Raw genomic sequence first — 20148 nt, 5'->3', positions numbered from 1 at the left:
AACTTGATGAAAACGCTAGTTTTCACATTGTTCTTGCAATTTCGTTGCTTCCTTTTTCATAAAAATTTACGTGTTATTTTTATTCATAGTTCCATTCCAACATTTTGATATATGATAGCTGAATTACAATATTTTTGTAAAACGAATTCTCATTTTTGGTGACAAGTGCCTGTTTTAGGGTTTGGATAAAAATGTGTTCTGCTTAAGGAATAGTGGCCTTTATAGTCTGGAATGCCAGTGTGTATTGAGGGGGTGGAGGAAGTGCTGGCAGCCATGATGGGTTTGTGATAATTAAAACAATCCAAAAGGTGCCAAGAGGAAAAGAGCTAGAGTGGCATGGCCCTGGTGAAGCAGGGATAAATTGCTTTTCTCTGTGTTAATTACAGGGTTATGATTTTCAACTGATGCAAAGAACAGCTTTTTTTTGTGCCTTATTATGATAATAAATGTGATTTTTTTATGCATTGCTGAGGCATGATAATTTATGAAAATGATCCGCATGCTGTGATTTCTATTACCGCTATTCTACAGTCAAGGTTTCAACTGGTGAGCTTACACACAAATACAGAGTGCAGAAAGACTATGTTGGTGTGTGCTTGGTGTTAAAGTGTTTGTGTATCTGAGTCCCTGGGTGTTTATGTATTTACATTATTGCTGATGTCCCACTCGGCTGGTTTAATAAGTTTGAGGTTTTGACAATGCTCGGTTTATTGTAATTGGTCAAACACTTATCTAACCACATGCTCTGTATTCCTCAATGATTTGTCAAAAAGGCCATAGCGTCTTCCTGAGGACCAGGTGGTGAAAGTAGCTCCTTGGCATTCTTTAATGAAACACATGGAACACTATCTCAGTGCAATTTTTTTGAAAATTTAAAATTCAATATTGCATTAGGCAGGTTAGAGTTATAGGTGATCTTCAAGTGGATTAGGTGGACTCATTATGGTGAGAAATTGAATTGATTTTAAATCGACTGCAGGAATTGAACCAAATTTCATGTTGTGTATAATTTGTGGTTGGAAGCAATATTTTTATGTTTTGTTTTTCTGCTAAACTGAGCGATAAGGCCTAAACTGAGCAGCATAAACATGTTCTGGATATTTGGACACAGACAAAATGAGAATATAAATGCTGAATGTGATACCAAAATGTGTTAAGATTGTCATTTTTATAATTGACTGAGCAGTGTCCCTGTGTTCCTCATGCTTGGGTGATTTTTCTTTTTGTGATTATTATAGAAGCTCGGCACGTTTTTTGTTTCTGACCAATGAAGAAAAGTTGATCAGCTTTTTATACCTACACACCTATCAGCAATTTGTGTTGTATTTGGTCTGTTTAATCATCTGCAATCTGAAATTGAAGCCATGCTGGTACCAATCGAAACAAAATTATTATTTTGCTTTGCTATTTACACAGCAAAATGACTAATAGGTGTGAAGCTTCCAGGTATGCGGGTGTCTAACCCTAACCCTAACCCTAACACGGAATAAAAAAATACAGAATAAAGCCAGAATTCATTTCTTTATAAGCACATTGCACTACATTGCACATTGCACATTTAAAGGCAAAATTGGACACTATAAGTGATTTGGGTGATACTCGGATCTACAGACCTGTAGATAAAACTGTTTCAAGTTCACCTGAATTCATGCATTTTTTTTTTTTAAGAGCTGCTTAAACTAAACTCTGTAAGCTTTCAGAATCAGATCCTGTGTGGTCGTGTGAACAGTGACAGATGCTTGTATGAAGCCTGTCAGAAAGCTGCAAATCAATAGGAGACAGATGGACAGCACATGACAGTGCGGACTTTAAGGATGAGTTAATAGACAGACGGTTCTTCTTTCTACGAAGCCCTTAGAAGTCACATCATACACTGATGGATGGGATGTCTTGGAATTTTTACATTTTACAGCCTGACTGCTGCTTATGTTTTCAATGGGCAGCTATTTACTGCTCATTCACAGGGTACTGGTTTAAAACGGAATGCTTATCTGATATTAAAGGAATGCTCAGGTCTATGAACAGCATTTGTATGACAAATGCTATTATTCCAAATACCATGGGCAAGGATTTCCAGTACTGACAAACTAACAAAAATAATCTGTGGATTAAAAAGGTATTCATAATAGGACTTACTCATAATAGACTCATGCAGCTTTCTGAATCACCCAATCTAATGGCATTAGTACAATGCTTAAAAGCAGATACAGGTCATGAGTTGTTGTTTACGTTTTTACAATGTTTATTTTAAGCAGCAGAATAAGGAAACAATACAATCTCAAAGAATTTGACCATGCCTGGTTGTTTTTGCCACACTGTATTGAGCATTTCAGAATCTACCGAGATTGTCAGGATGGCTAAAGTAGTATAAAAAAAATCTCTTTGCAAACATGGTGAGCAGAAAATCATCTCAATATGTAGAACACATAAGACCTTTCAGCTGTTGGGTAACATTTCATTAAAACTAGGGAGTTTAATATTAAAAGAATGTTTCCTAGACATTTCCATCTCGAGAACAATCAATTCTAAAATGCTGAAACCAGCCCAAACCTACAAACAATGCAATCTAACGTATTTTCCGGACTATAAGCCGCTACTTTTTTCCCACGCTTCGAACACCGCAGCTTAAACAATGAAGCGGCTTATTTATGGATTTTTCCTGGGTGAGAATCATTCATCACGCTGAAAACAACCGGGCATGAAAAAACGCACTTCACCTGTGTTCTGAGCTGCACGGCATCGGGAGAAAAGCTTCACCGATGGTGATTTTTAAATGCACAACGATGCCAAATGATAAACTCCCGAGAGAAATTGTTGTGAAAGGAAGGAGGAAGACAGTGAACAATGACTAACTTGGTAGGCTACTGTTTAGATACAAGCCGTTGTAATGCGTTGAGTATGGGTGAAGGGAGAGCTCACTAACTCCAGTTGCAAATCATATAAGCACAGACAGGTTTCCAAAACTCGTGCTTTTTTATTTTTCTTGGCAACAGCGTTACGGATTAGTCAAAGAAACTTAGAAATTAGCATAAAATAATAAGGACATATTCCTCGGCCTTGCACACATGCAGTAATACTGGAAAAATGCGGCAGCAGGCTATTCCCAAAATGCCGCTCTGCTCTTAAAGGAGCCACAACATATTTCACCCGTTACACCGTGTAACAGACACTGTCTTTCATTATAGCCTGTGTAAAGTTCCTTTTATGTTCAAAATAAAAATCTTTGTAAAATTCAGTGGGTGCACCTTATATTTGGGTGCACTTAATAGCCTGGAAATTACGGTAGTCTTTTTTGAAATCATGATTTCAAGAAATGCTGTTTTTTTTCCAGATTATTAGCATTGGAGCTATTTAGTTTTGGACATAGTGGAAGCTGAACTACATTGGTAACAGAATCACACATGAATTTTAAAATTCAGGTCTGAATTTACAAATATATTTGGGAAACCATGTTACTGTCCTACCAATATTCTCTATACTTTACTATTAGACATTTCCTAGACTAGAATCAAAGTCTTTAATGTTCTCTTATTGTCTATTGGCAATTTAGATGAAAATGCAGTTAATCTAGAAGTTCCTTTAAGAAGTTTAAGGACATGCCCAGATTTATTCAACTCCATTTTCATTTTATAAATGTTTTACTCTGAGAACATTAACCTTTGAACCTTTTTTAAGCATTTATATTTCATTCTAACTAAGGCACAAAAGGAAAAAAGAAAAGCAATGTAAAAAAAAAAAAACGAAAGCCAAGTTATTTTCCATCTTGGAGGATATTGCCGCCACTTTCTCATCTTCATGTGTCTTCAGTCGAAGCAGTTTACAGCTTTGACAGCTGAAGTGAGGCATGCAGAATTTCAATGACCAAGGCAAATATCCTAACGTCTGCCCTCGAGCGTGTCTCCTGCATGAGGTGTTCTGATGGTGAGAGCACTTAATGTTTGATCATCACAGCAGCTCATTCAGCTGATTTTGAGGGAGCATTCCCAAGAATCTGCACGATTGTTTACAAATAAACATCTGGATTTGCGATGGTGCAATGTGCTTCCGAAGCCCTGTGGCCTCCCCAGTAACACGCTTGGGTATTTCATTAGTCGCTTTAGCTCTCTGTAGCAGTAAGGATTAAAAATGATTTGAAAAGCAGTGAGAAGCCATGCTTCAGCTGCTGCTCCTTGTAGAGAAAAGCATATGTGTTCCAGCTTCTCTGTCGGCACCACAGCAGCGTAATACACATACAAAGCACACTCCTACGCCTCTGTTGTGCGTGACACAATACAAAAAAGCTGAAGAAGAAAGAAAAAGCTTAATAAAGGTGTACGAGTGGGAGGAAATCCTCGTCCCCCTATGTCTGATAGGGATGAATAAGCAAGATGTTTGGATGTTTGTTTGGCTTTCTTTGGCTGTATGAATATGCAGACAAGTGTACAACAGTGACTTTCAGTGACTTGGTTGAACATCCAAGGTATTGTTCCTACACAATTGATGCAAGTAAGTAACTGTATCAGTAACTGATAATAATGATTAGTGATCATTTACATTCTTGTGCCCTTGAGATCAGTGAGTCAGTGTAACTACTACTGTGATTGTCACATCTTGCAAAGTTCCATAATATAGAAAATCCCATAACACAAATATGTTACTACAGAAATAATAGAGCCGTATTCGTATGAGTGGAAACACTGTCGCACATAAGAACCGTGGTGAACAGACTCCTATGTAACTAAGCTCTTTTTTATTTGTTCACTATGGATTTTTTCTGCACAGGAGAGATCTATCATAGCTAATGTCAGATGGAAAAAGAATTGTATGCAGCTCTGGGGTTCTCGGGGTCAGATCCGAACTTGCCTTGCGGCACAGGCAGAAATTGTCCCACTCAAGCAGAAACGTTAGCAAATCACCTTTCTGCTGCATCTTTCACTAAGCCAGCAAAAAGTGTAGATGACTTTTGCTACAAGGTCTTTCGTGTGTGTGTGTGTGTGTGTGTGTGTGTGTGTGTGTGTGTGTGTGTGTGTGTAAAATGAAAGTGAAAATACTAATCCATACGTGTTACATTTCTGAATATGAACAAATGCCTTTGCTTATTTGGTGATAGTCCTAATTACCATGTATCCCATATAGATATCAATTTGCATAATGTGGATTTAACGAGGCACTAATGACCTTGACAGGAGGCTAATGGACCAGAGCAGTGTGTGTGTACAGAGGGAGGTGGCTTGCTTTGGTCTGTATTTCCACATGGCCACTGAGATGCCAGTGTGTGAGCCAGTGTGTGAGCCATACTCTATTTATTACACCACACTTTGATGAGCTAAACTCTGCATGCTGCAAGCTTTCTTTGTAATTGGAACACAGTACAGTATAAAAGACAATGATGATGTGTGTGTGTGTGTGTGTGTGTGTGTGTGTGTGTGTGTGTGTGTGTGTGTGGTTGTGTGTATTCCTACAAGGAGAGTTTGCATCAACTTCTCTCTGAATTCAAATTAAAGTAACACTCAGCTGGATTCCGGTATCATCTGTATAAATCATTTTGCTTTTTGTTGCCGCCTACTTCAGCTATATATAAGAAAGAAAGAAACCCTCTATAGCGGGCTACATAGCGTGAATTTTCATTGCATGCTGAAGCCAAAAAGATTTCATCAGTGAATAACAAATGAATTTGCAAACAGCTCAGCAGCGAGAGAGAGTTATTTGTGCCCAGAGCAGCATGATGATAATCTCACGCTAGCTTGTTTCTCAAAGACGAACTTGTCCTCGTGTGTATATGACCATATTTCCTGAGAAAGCGTTGGGATAAAAATGTTTATAGGTAGAGACGCATTGCGGGAGACGTATTTTTGTTGTGAAAAGATGTGGGAGACGTGTTTTTGTTGTGGAAAGCGAGAGGAAACGACAAGGTTAATCGCTTGTGAGTGGAGTACAGCTGTAATATCCTGCATTTAAGATTGCAATCTGAGTAAGTGACCAAGATTACATTTATGGGCTAACAAACCCTTATAGAAAAGCTTAAACATGTTGTTTATAATGTTTTACTCATCTTCTAAATTGCAGGGGGGTTTAAATTCATTTCTTTTTACAAGACAGTTCAATTAATTTATTTTGTTTCACATGGCAGCACATTATTAGCATGGCCCTTCCTATGTACTGTACATTGGATTACAAAGTGCATTTCAGTGCAAAGCATGGTTATATGTACCTTCATATGCTTTCCACGAGCTCATATTACTTACTGAATTAATCACTTTGTTTTTTTACAAATTCCCTTCCTAACTGTCTGTTGTCCATGTGTCTATTTGTTTTGTTTATATGCTCATCTCTGAAGCTTTCATGCCATTGGCTGTTATCCATTGTGTTTACCTGTATGTGTTTAGTCCCTAATAAATGTTTAGTCTACGCAAACTCTGCTCTTAACATGTCATGTTTTCAACGTTTCTGTATTCTGTTTCTTTCGGATGACCTTTTTTTCTCCAAAAATGGATTATCACAGTTTATTGTGGCCTACCTGTAGTTTGACCTACAGAATGTTAAGGACTGCATTTACTGATTTGTGGATTTGCCCAAATAAATCTCTCACTCCTGCTCTTTACCCACAAATTACACTTTTTTTCCAAAGAAAAAATGTCTTCTTCTATAATCTTCTAATATCTAATATATTTATTTTAAGGGAAAAAGAAATAGATATATATTGTATGTTATGTCATAAAAATATATAATTATTGTCAAGTTCAAGTCAAGTCAAGTTTATTTCTATAGCAATTTTCACAACATCATCTTAAAGCAGCTTTACAGAATTTTAAGAGGTAATTATTTTAATATATTCGTTTTTTTTTTAAATATATTTCTTTTTTCTTAAAATAAATAAATGCGGGTAATTGTAAGAAATGTGTGCAAACGCTGTGAACCCCTTCTCTAATGTGTGTAATGAGTATAAGGTTGTGATGTAGCTTTGTATTTGTTACTCTAAGAGCTTTACTTTAATTGTTCAAGGTTGTCTATCATTGTATGGTGCATCATGTTAGTTATATAAAATCCCCTTACCCCCACACACACACACACACACACACACACACACTCTAAGCTTACAGTGGCTCACAGTCGTCATATAAAATATGTGATATATAGATATAGAAGTTCAGCTCTAAAGTATTCCCTGTGTGCTCATATTGGTCTGCAAGTATGATTGATTTTCATAGCATAAGGTGTGTTAAAATAAAAGCTAAGGGAAATGTCAGAGAGTTCAGTAAGCTGTTCCATATAACTTATGAAAATATAAATGTGTGCTCTTCCAGGCACCATGGTATAATAGTATCTCTTATACACACACAACCACACACGTATACATTAATATTTTCAAGATATAGACTGTACATACACATTTTTGTGACTACCTTCATGTAATAAATTCAACCTTAACCTCATTAATCTTAAAGAAATAGTTGGAGTCTTTTAGTCTGCACTTTAATGCACTAGTTCTCAAGCATGCATGTCTGTAATAAAAGGAAAGAATCTTTGAGTCACAGTGTCTTTCCATACTTGATGTGTCATTACTTACTATAATGTGTGTGCAGATGCATGACGATGACCTGTCAAACGTTTATCATTTTTTATCTGAAGACAAATGAGGTTTAATATCGCTTTATCTGTTCTTATAGCAAAGCAAAAACACAAGATCACACTGACAAATACAAATAAAAGGACATTTTGGCAAAATTTGATACTGATAGCCTATGCGGCAGAATTATATCAAATGATGTTGATTGTAGATAATCAGGTATTAGATTTGTCTTTAGGTGATGTATTTTATTTGACATAAATTGAAAATTTGTTGGTGCATTACATATTGTGGAAAGCTGTCTAACCACGATTCCGCTACACTAAGTACTAGTCAGTACTGGCAAACTTGTTCTGGGTAAGGGACCAGTGAGGTATTCAATACAAGCAATGATCTGATACATTTAATCTAAATTTTGAAATTGCATAAGAGGGAGAGAAAAGAAAACTCCGAATGTACTGTTACTGGAAAAGAGTCGACTTGGTGGTGTCAATGGCACTAAAATAGAACTCTACATTGTGTTGTTTTCCTTCCATGGAAGGCACCTTTATACAGCATCCCTTTTAAAATCCCATCTCATCATTAATTCATTGAACTAAAAGCATATTATTCATTTACTAATCTAAATTATTCAGAAGTACAATGCGACTAATAGGAAAGATGTGTAGTTATGAAAGTGACAAAAGGAATGGATGGACACATGCACTTACACCTACACACATTCACACACATTCACATGGACATTAGCAGTGTGGAAGAAAACAGATGAGATTGATAGCCTGTTACCTTTTCAAGGACGGTATTAAATGAAATGATGACACAATCTTTTATTAAATATAAATAAATAAATGCAATGCACAGAGATCAATGCATCATCCAGCAAAACTGTATTGAATGGTCCTGCTTTTAACATAAGAAAACAAGAAATCAATGCACATGATACCTGTTGTGTGGATGTATAAGCTGTGAAAAGCAGTGGTGTAAAGTATTTGAGTAAATGTACTTTGTTACTGTACCTAAGTAAGTTTTTGGCTTCTGTCTACTGTCTACTGAGTATGAAAGATATAAGCAACTTTTACTCTCTACATAACTACATTTATGATTCAATATATGTACTTAAATATACTCAACTATATTTTAATTAACAATGGCCATTAACAATTACATTTTGCATGGCAGCTTTATCTGCCGTGGCTTATTTATTCTGCAGAACAGGCGATATCTCCATTTACAGGGTATTAAGGTTACTAGATGCATTTTGTCTTTTTGCGCCAAATGAAGCTACTCCGCACGAAGACAAATTAGCATTTTGCCCAATGACAGGTGTTTCAAATGCAATTGTATTTGTAAATCTTTTAAATAGATTGTTTTACTACTTTGTCTTTTTTTTACCAACTTGTTTGATATTTGTTTCTTTCCGACATGAAGAGGCGGTTGTGTTGATATTGATTATTGCATTGTTGAGGTGTATAAGTTTTTTATTTTAGGAAAAAAACTCACAAATACAGTTCACCTCACAAAAAAAACCTCACAAAATAGTTTTTGGCTATTTGTTAACATGTGTCTTGGTGTTTAGGGATTAGTGCATCTTTCAGCCTACGTTCAATATGAGTAAAATATTAAAGTACTGTTCAAGACTTTTACTCAAGTCATATTGGAATTGGTGACTTTTAACTTGTAATATTTTGTAGTGAGGTATCTATACGTTTACTCAAGGATGATTTTCAGATACTCTTTACACCATCGCTGAAAAGGAAATGCATTCACTAGATATAATGTATTATAAAAGTTTGTTAGAAATCATCTACATGTGCTTTCTTCAATGCTTTTCAGGTTTGCAGTGCTGAGAGACCCAGCAAGTTGGCTCAGTGTAAACCCGGTGAAGGGCACAGTAAACACTACAGGCACGCTGGACCGCGAGTCTCCTCATGTCCACAACAACCGGTACAGTGCAGTGTTCATGGCAACAGACAATGGTAAGAGGGTCTTATTCTACTCAGTTACTCAGCTCTTTGGCTTTTTGAACTCTGGCCATGTAAATAACATCCCTCTATTTCTGTTTGTTTGTATTTCTAACAAGATTGGCCGATTAAAAAAAAAAATCTTGTATCTCATAATGTGTTTGTTGTATTCCAGTGTGGGTGCTTGGTGAATATATTTGAAGGCTTGTTAAGTGTTTTTTTTAACCACCTTCCTACAAAGGCACAATTTCAGTACCATAATTGGCACAATATGTGTTTAAATCTGACTTACCAGTGGAATGAATTGGCACCCATGCCATAATTGGCCCTGAACGTTTGTAAATGGCAATGAAGAATGTCGTGAATACTAAGTGGTGACTGCTTTGTCTTTTAAATTGCAGTCTAAACCATTGCCAAAATCACATTGGAACCCTTCGGAGAGTTATTTGTACAAGTCATCAGTGTAGCTTAGAGCTCAGCTAGTGTCGCACATTATCCTCACGGTGCAGAAAATTACACGGCCCCAGACACAGAATGCTAGGCCCCAGTCTTAGTGATCTCTGGGTAGTGTAGTTGTTTCTCTTGCTTGGCATTTGCTGAGATTAAATTAAACCAAAGTTGATGAGGTGTCCCTAATTGTTGCAGAGTGTTTATCCAAATGAAAGCAAGGAGGTCTGGTGTTTGGAAAAAGGGGTTGAGCTGGGTTTTCGTGTATGTCAATCCTTCGGGCCGCACTCGGTTACCTCGGCATCTTGCCACTTCTCCTACCCATTCTGTGAGTGTAAGAATAAGAAATATGGCTCTTTGGAAGTGCTCCATTAACAGATGTGTGATATTGCTTTAGCAGCAGGGGTCTGCCACTGTCATGGATTGGTACAGGTCTGAGACAATGAAGCAGGAGAAAATCATCTTCCACACCTTCTCTCTTCCTATCTCTCCTTCTGTCACTCATCCCTCTCCTACATGAATGCATCAATGACATGAGATTTTTTTTCACGTTCTCGAGTGTTTCCAATGTTATTAACCCCCCCTCTTTCTCTACATTGCTCTTATGTCAAATGACAGTAAAAGTGAAACTAGACATGACACGTACGAGACATGCTTCTAAATGTCCTCATGTGAGAAGACTGGGAGCAGCTTGCAAAATCAGAGACAGAGAAATTAAATGCTGTGTGCAAGAGCCGGAAATGATAAGCGAGCCTTGTCAGTTTTCAGAAAAAGGCTTTTATGTTTAGCATAATGCCCATTAGCCATCAGGTATTATTTGAAAGTTATCAGTTTATCTCTTTAATAATGCTCTAGCTGTGCCATTTTATTTCTTTTGAGAAAGGGTGAAACTGTATGATAGCACAAGTCTTTCAGGGGAAACAATGCTACGCATAGCTTCACATGTGGGCCAACTGTGTGAAATCACAAAGTGAAAACTTTTGATGATGAACTCCTCACTAGTAACCAGAGCTCAAATTCAAACCACCGAACCAATAGTTTTAAAGATCCAGCAATAACTACATGCTTCATAAATCCATTTAAAGTGGAAGTAGAGACACAACAGTAAAGTAAATTATAATAGAAAGCTAAAAAAATCGCAAAATAAAAACAGCTAAAAAAACAGAAAGAAAAAAATCCAATTAATTTCAGAGATATTGTAGATAAAAAATATTTTTTTTTTACTATATCCTTTACAATAATAGGCATAATTTCTTTGAAGAAGACATCATCTAGTTAACTAAAGCACTGATATTCTTTAACTGATTCAATATATCAGAATAACAAATTAAATATGATTCAATAGCCTGCATACCAGACACACATTTTGATTTCAGGATCTCAAATAAATATCTTGTGGCTGCAAATTAACTGGAAAAAAAGATTAGTAGAAAATAGCAATAATACTGAAAGTACATCAAAATAAAGTATGAAAAATAAAGTGAGAAAATATTTGATTTTAAAGTGGCAAAGTAAATTTCAAGTACATCTTAATTTTGAAGTACAGCCCAAAAACACCCTTGTCCAGAATTCAGTTTACTCCTGCAGAACTTTTAGGTGTTGTAGAGCCTTATAGCAACTAGGAGGAATAATTTCCTGTGACCTTTTATAAAGCACCCTGGTGGCCTCAGCTTCCCACTGAAGATGCTACTGTAATCTTTCCATTGTGCTGTGTAGTGGGCTAGAGCCACTTTTCATCATGCCCAGTAGATTGTACAACATCCTTCTTTCTGACACCTTCTCCGAGGAGTCAAGTCCCTCTCCAATAACAGAGCTGGCCTTTCTTATGATCTTATTCACTTTGTTTGCATTCACTGTCTTAATTCTGCTGCTCCAACACACCAGAGCATGATCTGGACTGGACACTGCTGACCGGTAAAGCCCCTACTGCATATGATAAAAGACCCTAGACCCCTCAGAAAGAAACATCGACTCTGTTCATTTGTGTACAATACAATCTGATTCATGTCCTTTGAACAGTCCAGGTTTCCGTTCAAACAAACTCCCTGATATTTCTAATCTCCACAAACTGCCTCCACATTCCCAACAATGGTGAAAATAGGGCTCAGAGTATATTTCGCCTAAAATCTACTACGAGCACATTAATGCTGCTGATGTGAAGTTGTAGATACTAAACCTAACCCTATTCCTATACACAATTCCTGGATTTGTCCTCCTGCGCTGCCATGATGCACCCCACTATTGCAGATTCATCAGAGAACATTTGTAAGTGGCAGCAATTTTCGCTATTCCTGAAATGTATAGAATGAATAGAAAGGAATGTAGGATGGTACCATTTGGTGCTTCTTTGTTACGCAGAACATTGTTATACACTTATATCTGATGTTTGATATATTGTGGCTATCCAGTGAGGTAGTAAGCGATAAAAAAACAAGGTAATCTGCATTACCTTGCAATTTATTAGAGGGAGTGAGATGGTACTGAATACACTGGAGAAGCTAAAGAGCATCAATTTAGCAGGCCTTCTGGGCCCACGCAGGTGAATATAAGGTTAATGGAGTAAGTAGTTAATGGCATCATCAACTCCAACATTTGTCTAGTAAGCAAACTGCAGAGGGTTTATCAAAGGCACTACCAGGGGAAATTTCCTTTTGAGGGTCTTCAGGATGTTCAAAACTGACACATTCTATTCGTGATCATTATCTGTATTATAACAGAAGGTGGTTAAAAAAAAAAAAACAGTATAGACTCCGTTTGGTTGATTTACTTCTTTTATTTTAAACCTTTGTATCTGTTCATTAATAGATCTTTAACATAATATTATAATATTAGTTTTTCTAAAATAGTCTATTGCTTTTATATTTTATTATATTACAGTCGACAAACATTATCTGACTATACAAAAAAGAAAATCTGGCAACCTTGGAAGCATGAATTATATTCTGGACATTTTACTGGGTTACTCAATGATGCTAGGGATGAGGGACTTTCTCTCTCTGTGTCAATCTCTCCCGCTCTTCTTTTTCTAAACTAAACATGGTGACAAATTGAAGCCCGGTGGTAAGTTAGTGGTGGTGTTGTTATGGAAAAACGATCACTAAGTGATTCCAGATACTTTTGCCATGCAGACTTTGACAATGGCAAAAATGTAAATATTGTGTTTATAGAACTGGCAACCCAATATTTGTGTCCGTTCTCATTGCTGGGTACTGCTGCGTTCTCTGCAGCAGTACTAAGATGTCAGTGTTAATCTGAACACTGTGTTCACCTTTACTCTGGGTGAGGTGTGTCTGGTTTTGGTGGTGTTCGATCTTGTACTGACCGAATCTTTCTTTGAGGGTCATTTTTTTTATCCCTTATAACGCATAGTCCATAACAGACACCCTGGATTGCTATGAGCTGTCAGATGATTGCATGACATGAGAGTCCTGCTGGTCACTAACAGGTTATCGATCCAGTCCAGTCTGCCATGTCTTTATTTGGAGAGCTCAGATGATGAATGCTGCTGCTCCCCCGGTGACCACAAAGGGGGACAGTGCTGACAGCTGACAGAAGCTGGGTAAAGACAGGAAAGAACAAAGCAGGACAACATAGATAAAACAAAAAAGTGGGGAAAAGAAAGGAGGGATTAGAGTGAACGAATAGGTGAAGCTGTGAAGGTGTATGTGTGTGTGTGTGTGTGTGTGTGTGTGTGTGTGTGTGTGTGTGTGTGTGTGTGCGCGATTCCCAAAGGTCTGTCTGACACATACATGACCTTTTTCTAAGCATAGAAAACAAACATCTCTATTTCACAGATGTTGTGTGTGAAGCTGCAGCTCTATGTCAAAAAGTCAGAGTTTGTGAGCCGACTTCTGTAACTTCACCAACACTTGCTCATCCCTCATCCACAGAGGCACCTTGTTGTTTCAACATTGGCACAGGTTTCCCTGTGTGAGTGCATAATTCTGGTCGGAAGCTCAGACACATTTTTCTCTCGCTCCTTTATTCCCCACTGAGCCAGCAGATGTTCATTCAGTCCATTCGTGAGTGAGTGCATGAGTGAGTGTGTGTGTAAATAGGCTCATGTGCTCATATTCGTCCTGCGTGATCATGTGCCCGAAAACTACTCATCATATGCTTCTTCAAAATTCATTCCTATTTTTCTTTGCCGTTATCTTGACAGAGATGAAAAGTGCCGTATCAAATCTATTGCGCATTTACACATTATTAAATGTGCTGCACTGTCACTGAAATTACTCGGACACATGTATCACTCTGGATTCCTCTCTGCCTCACTCATTTAGACACCACATACAAACGTCTTGTTGAGTCTTTTCTTGCTACTTTGTCAACTTCCTGGCTAGTGTTTTTTTAGAGCAGTGATGTTACAGTGAACAAAGCAGAGTGTACTCTGAGGAGTGTTTATCAGAAACACTAGCATATGGTAAGACTTTGGCTTGCATCAGTCACCGCGAATAAGAGGACAGCATGCTGTTTGAGCACATGCTACTGTTTTATATATATATATATATATATATATATATATATATATATATATATATATATATATATATATATATGAAAACTATTTTATAAAACCTTGAACAAAGTATATTTTTCTTGTTGAAGAAAGTCAATTGATTTAAATTTAATTTTTAATTTACCGGTAACCAAAAGGCGTAGCTTTAATCCAAAAATTCTAATTTAATAAATATTAGATTTTTTTGTTTGTTTTCTTTTATCAAATATACATACATTTAAATAAACAATGAATTTTTTTTTAAATACAAGTTCATATAAATTATTTGTTTTAAACAAACAAAAAGATATAGATTTAATACAACATTATTCCCATTAAGGAACATTGCTAAATATTTTATCCTATCCAAAATCTAATCAATAAACGACATAAATCATTTCCATTACATCAATATTTATGAACTTATTTTACACTATTTCCACACATTAACAATTTCAGTATTTAAGGGTTTTTTTAACTTCCAATAGCTGGCAAACTTTGACATTAGAAAACAACAGCCGTGAATTAGGGAAATGCAATGCAATGCAAATTTAGTAGTTTCATCACTACTAGAACTGCCTCGTTGTATTTTATGATGCTACAAATAATATCCAGTCAGAAATTAGAACGGAAGTACAGAGTTGTTCCAATACACAGTCATAATACACTGTAAACTGGTGCAAACTGGCAGCTTTCAGAATGCCGCAGACCGTAGCATTGCAAGGAGTAGCAGGTTTCAATTCTTCTCATTGCACTTTAATCTGAACTGGGTTTCCTATACTTCAAGGCTTGACAGCTTTTGCTACTGAATATATTCATATATTAGTTTCAATTTCTTGGGATAGATTGACTGATTTATTTATGATCCAGCATCCTCTGTATTAAAGAGAAAGAATCACTTCATGCTTTTGGATACTTACACATAACTATTGAAGAACTTTGTTCTCTCCCACCAGACTGGTGTGTATCGTGAGGTAAAAGCAGGCAGTGGACCAAACCAATGTGAGGCACAGGAAAGTGGACTTCAAACATTTCTAAACTTAAAATAATTGTGTAAGTAGTAAAACAATGTAAATGCAAAAAACATTAAAGCATATGTCCATTATTTACAATACGCAGAGTGACTAACATTACACACTTAAGTACAAAAGAGCTGCATTAACAGACAATGTTAAAACATTAATCATTTATATTTTTTATTAACTTAATTCGGAAGTTAATGTTTTGAACTTAAAAAATAAAACAAATAATGGTAAACTGAACTGAAAGACAAATTATTAATTGTGTGAGGTACTTTTCAAAAACCTTTTGCATCTTTATTCAGTGCATTTGTCAAGGAACCACCAGCCTCGCCTCCCTCTAAGGCTCTTACTCAGCCTCGCTCTAGTCTAATCACCTGCACCTGTTCCCCATTTACCTTTCCCCTTTATAAGGTCCCGATTCCCCCCCTTTACTCACGGTCGGATCTACTCGTTGCTACAATAGATCACCTGGACTTCCTGCCACTCATGGTCCCCGGTCTGTCATGCTCCTGGCTACATTTCGAATGAAGTGCTCTAGATAAGTTATATTGTATTGTATTGTAGTATAATTAAAGACATTGTAGTTTTTGTAATTTACTACCGGTTTCTGACGCCTGGTCAATATACGTGACCGCATTCACTAGGTTACAGGTTTATTGTCACATTGAGAGTGGAAACGTTCTGATGTGATTTGTGTTGGTTTCCTTTTTTTTCCCAATCATAAAATCTGCCATTTTGTAACAGGGGTGAGCGGACTTTTTGTATTCATTATATTAACATTTTCACTGCTCTTTATATTTGACCTGAGGGAATGAGAGCATACTGTATCAAGGGTTTATATTTATAAGCAATCATGTGCAATGTTATAAGAGTAGCAATTTAATTATTGTTAGTCTTTAAATATGAACCTTACACTGAATCTTTATTTATTTACTATGATCCCTTGCACTCGCATTGTATATTGAATTAATTAAAAGCATCCATCAAACAATTTATATAAAAAGTTCACACACTTGCAGGTTTTTAAAAGTAAAATAAGTTTTAAAATTTGAATATCCTAGTCGTGGATGTACGGGGCATGTGTCTGAGCTCACATTCAAACTCGTGTTCAAAAATATTGATCAGTGAACATAATTAAGGGGTACATAAAGCATGTGCATGATCACAATGTCCAAAAGGCAATCAGTATAAATACAAAAGAAAAGAACATGCAACAGAATATAATCATAAACAAGTAAAGAAAATGGGGCACCATACTTACATTACCAAGAGCAGGACTTCCCTCTGAATTTGGCATGTGAACAAGAGAAAAAAGCTTTTCCAGAAGGCTGCCAAGAGACCTATAGCAGCAGTAAAGCAGCTGCAGGTAAAGCTGGCATAGCTTACAAAGCCAGAGGGTCCAGACTTTTGTGTCACACTGTGATTCATTCCTCATTTAATTTTTAATAAACACTTTATCTTGGGCCCACTGAGAATGAGGCAGGAACACATGCTGGATGGGACACCAGTTCATTGCAGGACACCATACATACACTCTCAACAAGAGCTAGGGTTAAATACAGGGACACTATGCACTGTAGAGATGCTGTGATGTGTGTACAAGTAATACCGTTTGATTAAGAAAAGCATAACCATCACAAAAACAAAATCAAGAAGTTTGAGGCTCAGTTGCCAGAATAAATGTGCCATGACCCTGTATAGCCACACTGACATGTTAGAGGAAGAGGAGAAAATCTGAAGCTGTGCAAAACAATGGAAAACCATATTTATGTAAAACAATATAAATTATTAATTCTAATGACTCCTCTCAATTCTGAACAGTGCATCTACGATGAGGCTCTCCCATGTTGTCGTGTCCCTCACCCACTAAACAAAAATTATTTCTTATTGCAATGATGTGCTCTGCTTTTTCCGTCCATATATATTGTATTTTGCTATTACTGACTCAGCAAAGCATAAAATAAGTCACAAGACAAAGTAAAAAAAAAAAAAAAACAGATATTCATATGATCTGGAATTTCTTGATATGAATATCCAGCAATTAGAGATTTTGAACAAAATAAAAATGATAATGTGATGTTTCTTTGTTGTATTGTTTGGCTATGGCTGCACTTATGTTTAAGTTTATGTGTAACAATGAGGTGTGGCTTCACTCCTTTGATCATTATGTCATTAGTTATAGTAAATGCCAGTTCTCCTACTCATTTTCAAGTCCCAAAACTAACATCTGGATGCTGCATTTTTGCACATAATGATCAGGACTGAAAAACATTACAAAAGCCATAGTATCCCTGACCTAATGTAATAGGTACTAAGGAAGTAATACAAATATTGTAATAATAATATATATATGCTAGTGTACTTTCCTTCAACAGATAATAAATCACAGATAGTCAGCATTGTTTTATAAAGGACAAGGCAAAAATCATGATGAAAGGCCACTGCAGAGGTTAAGAAACAGGCAGGGCGGCATCACGGAAGGATAGTCCATAATCAGGAATTGGAGAAACAGGCAACAGGACAAACCAGGAAAGTAGATTGAATGTAGCAAGCTGGAAATAAAACACTGGGAGAAAAAATCCCTGTAATGCACACAGACATTAAACAAAACTTAGTTCAGGCTCAGGAACTATAAAGAAGTTATAAATAGACAAAGTCATCAGAGAACTACACAAGAAACAGGTGTAAACAAGTGGAATCATAACACAAAGGGGTGGAGAATGAATCAGGTAAAAATAAACACATTTTATAATAAGAGCACTGTGCTACTACTGAGCTAAAAGCACTGAGGGGTTTTGTAACACCTAGATGTGGTAGAAACCCTACATTTACATGTTTTTCCTTTCCCATATTTTCCACCAATACCTGCTTATTTCCACCCATGTTGATTAGAGCCTACATGCTGGAGCTTGTCTGCACCCACTGTTTAGCTTGGCCCATAATTAGTTTCTCTTCAGTAGCAGAGCCGCAGGTGACTCCCGCAGCCATGTTTTTGACATGAACCGCTGGCTTTTGGGTAAGAGGTGAGCATCACAAAGAGATGTATGGGAGCTGTAATTATTCTTCTAATTGTAATAATGGTACAGTATTATAACCAATCCATTCTCCCCAGCTCAGGTTTTGTGTTTTTGCTCCCTGAACTGTATTATTAAGTTGCTCAGAATCCGCCACTTGGCCAGACTATGTCTCTGTATTGGAAACTCCCAAGCCAGGATATTGCAGGACCTGCCACAAAAGATGGTGTGCTTTTAAAATGAAAAGAAATGTGAAATGGCTTTAGTTGACTGTTCTATTCTGTCCGGGATGTCGGGAGGCAAAACGCATTTTATCTATACTAGTGGGACAGGATTACCTGAGACAAGACGAAGAAAAAAAATAAATAAAACAGTGAGTTTGTGACGTTAGTCAGCTTGTGTTGAGTTAAATTAATGGCGATCGACTTTCCGAAAAGCATTATTTCTCTGTTTATTTGACTTCTCTAACTTGATGTTAGAAGGGCTGTCATAAGAGCTTCACTGTCCCTAATAGCATGCAGCCTGTCACTTTTTCTGTTCCAAAGCTTTCAGGAGGAAATGGAGTTTAATCATGGTTTCTCTCTATGCATTTAAGAAGACTATTACTGGCAGCGCAAAGTCAGATCTAGGGGACGGGCTGATGAAAGGCTCAGCTTGGTGTTATTGGAGTGAAAGAAAGCAAGGCAGAGAGTGAGAGAGAGAAAAAGAGAGAGAGAGATGCTCTTCAGCCATGCTAGTCTCTCATTAAAGGGGACACAGGAGGCTAATCAGGCAGTTTTGTTCTGCAGGGAGTTGCAGGTTTAATTGGGTACTTGTGCAAGTTCCAGCCAATTCTCTAGAGAAAAAGCAGGACCTGAGTTTAATTGCAGATCAGTTTTTCTTCCTTCTTTGCTTTGAAGCCGTTGACGGTTGTGAGGTGGAGTCATGTTTATTTAAGATATGCATGAAGCCTGACAGTGAAAGCTGATTGAGGAGCATGTGTTTATTTTGTATATATTTTTTATTTATTTTTTAATCAGCATGCAAGACCAGGCACTTTGCTCCATAGCTAGGTAAGCATTAAGGCTTTCAGTGTATTAAGAACAGCAGCGATTGGACTGTTAGTTTCGGTTTGGCTGTCATAAAATGAAAGTGCATAAAAAGAATGCATAAAATATCGGTGTAGATTAGAAAGTCTGCTGTAGGTTTATGGATGAAGACAGGAGGAGGGGAAATTCCCTACACTGTCATCCTAAGCACAACTGCAAGTATTTTTCTATTTTTGATGCTTATTGTGTGTTATGCTTCAACTAACAGACCTGACTAGAAGAATTTGTAAATACCTTTTCCACTATAGCAAACATTATAACCTTGACTGTATATCTGGTATACAGTGCCCTCCACAATTATTGGCACCCCTGTTTAAGATGTGGTCGTGGACTTCAAAAAATTCTACTTTTTTTTAAAACAACATAGAACCCAAATGCAAAAAGAGAAAATCCAACCTTTATTTAAGTACATTACTTTGGTGGTAAAAAATCACACATTTAGAAAAAAAAAAACTTGAAATCATGTGTGCCACAATTATTGGCACCCCTGATGTTAATACTTTGTACAACCTCCTTTTGCCAACAAGACAGCACTTAATCTCCTCCTATAACATTTCACAAGATTGGAGAAC

General features: G+C 36.8%; 1 protein-coding gene across 1 annotated transcript in view; it reads left to right on the top strand.

The window, feature by feature from the left end:
- The window catches only part of cdh13 (cadherin 13, H-cadherin (heart)), a 376372-nt gene that overhangs the window by 332995 nt on the left and 23229 nt on the right, over positions 1-20148 (top strand). Inside the window, exon 12 of the mRNA XM_046865279.1 lies at positions 9380-9522. Within this exon, the coding sequence (XP_046721235.1) occupies positions 9380-9522 (143 nt within the window). The remainder of the gene's footprint in view (positions 1-9379; positions 9523-20148) is intronic.

This window comes from Silurus meridionalis, chromosome 13 (genome assembly GCF_014805685.1).
Source record: "Silurus meridionalis isolate SWU-2019-XX chromosome 13, ASM1480568v1, whole genome shotgun sequence".
NCBI classification, from domain to species: domain Eukaryota; kingdom Metazoa; phylum Chordata; class Actinopteri; order Siluriformes; family Siluridae; genus Silurus; species Silurus meridionalis.
This window is presented reverse-complemented; position numbering and strand designations above follow the sequence as displayed.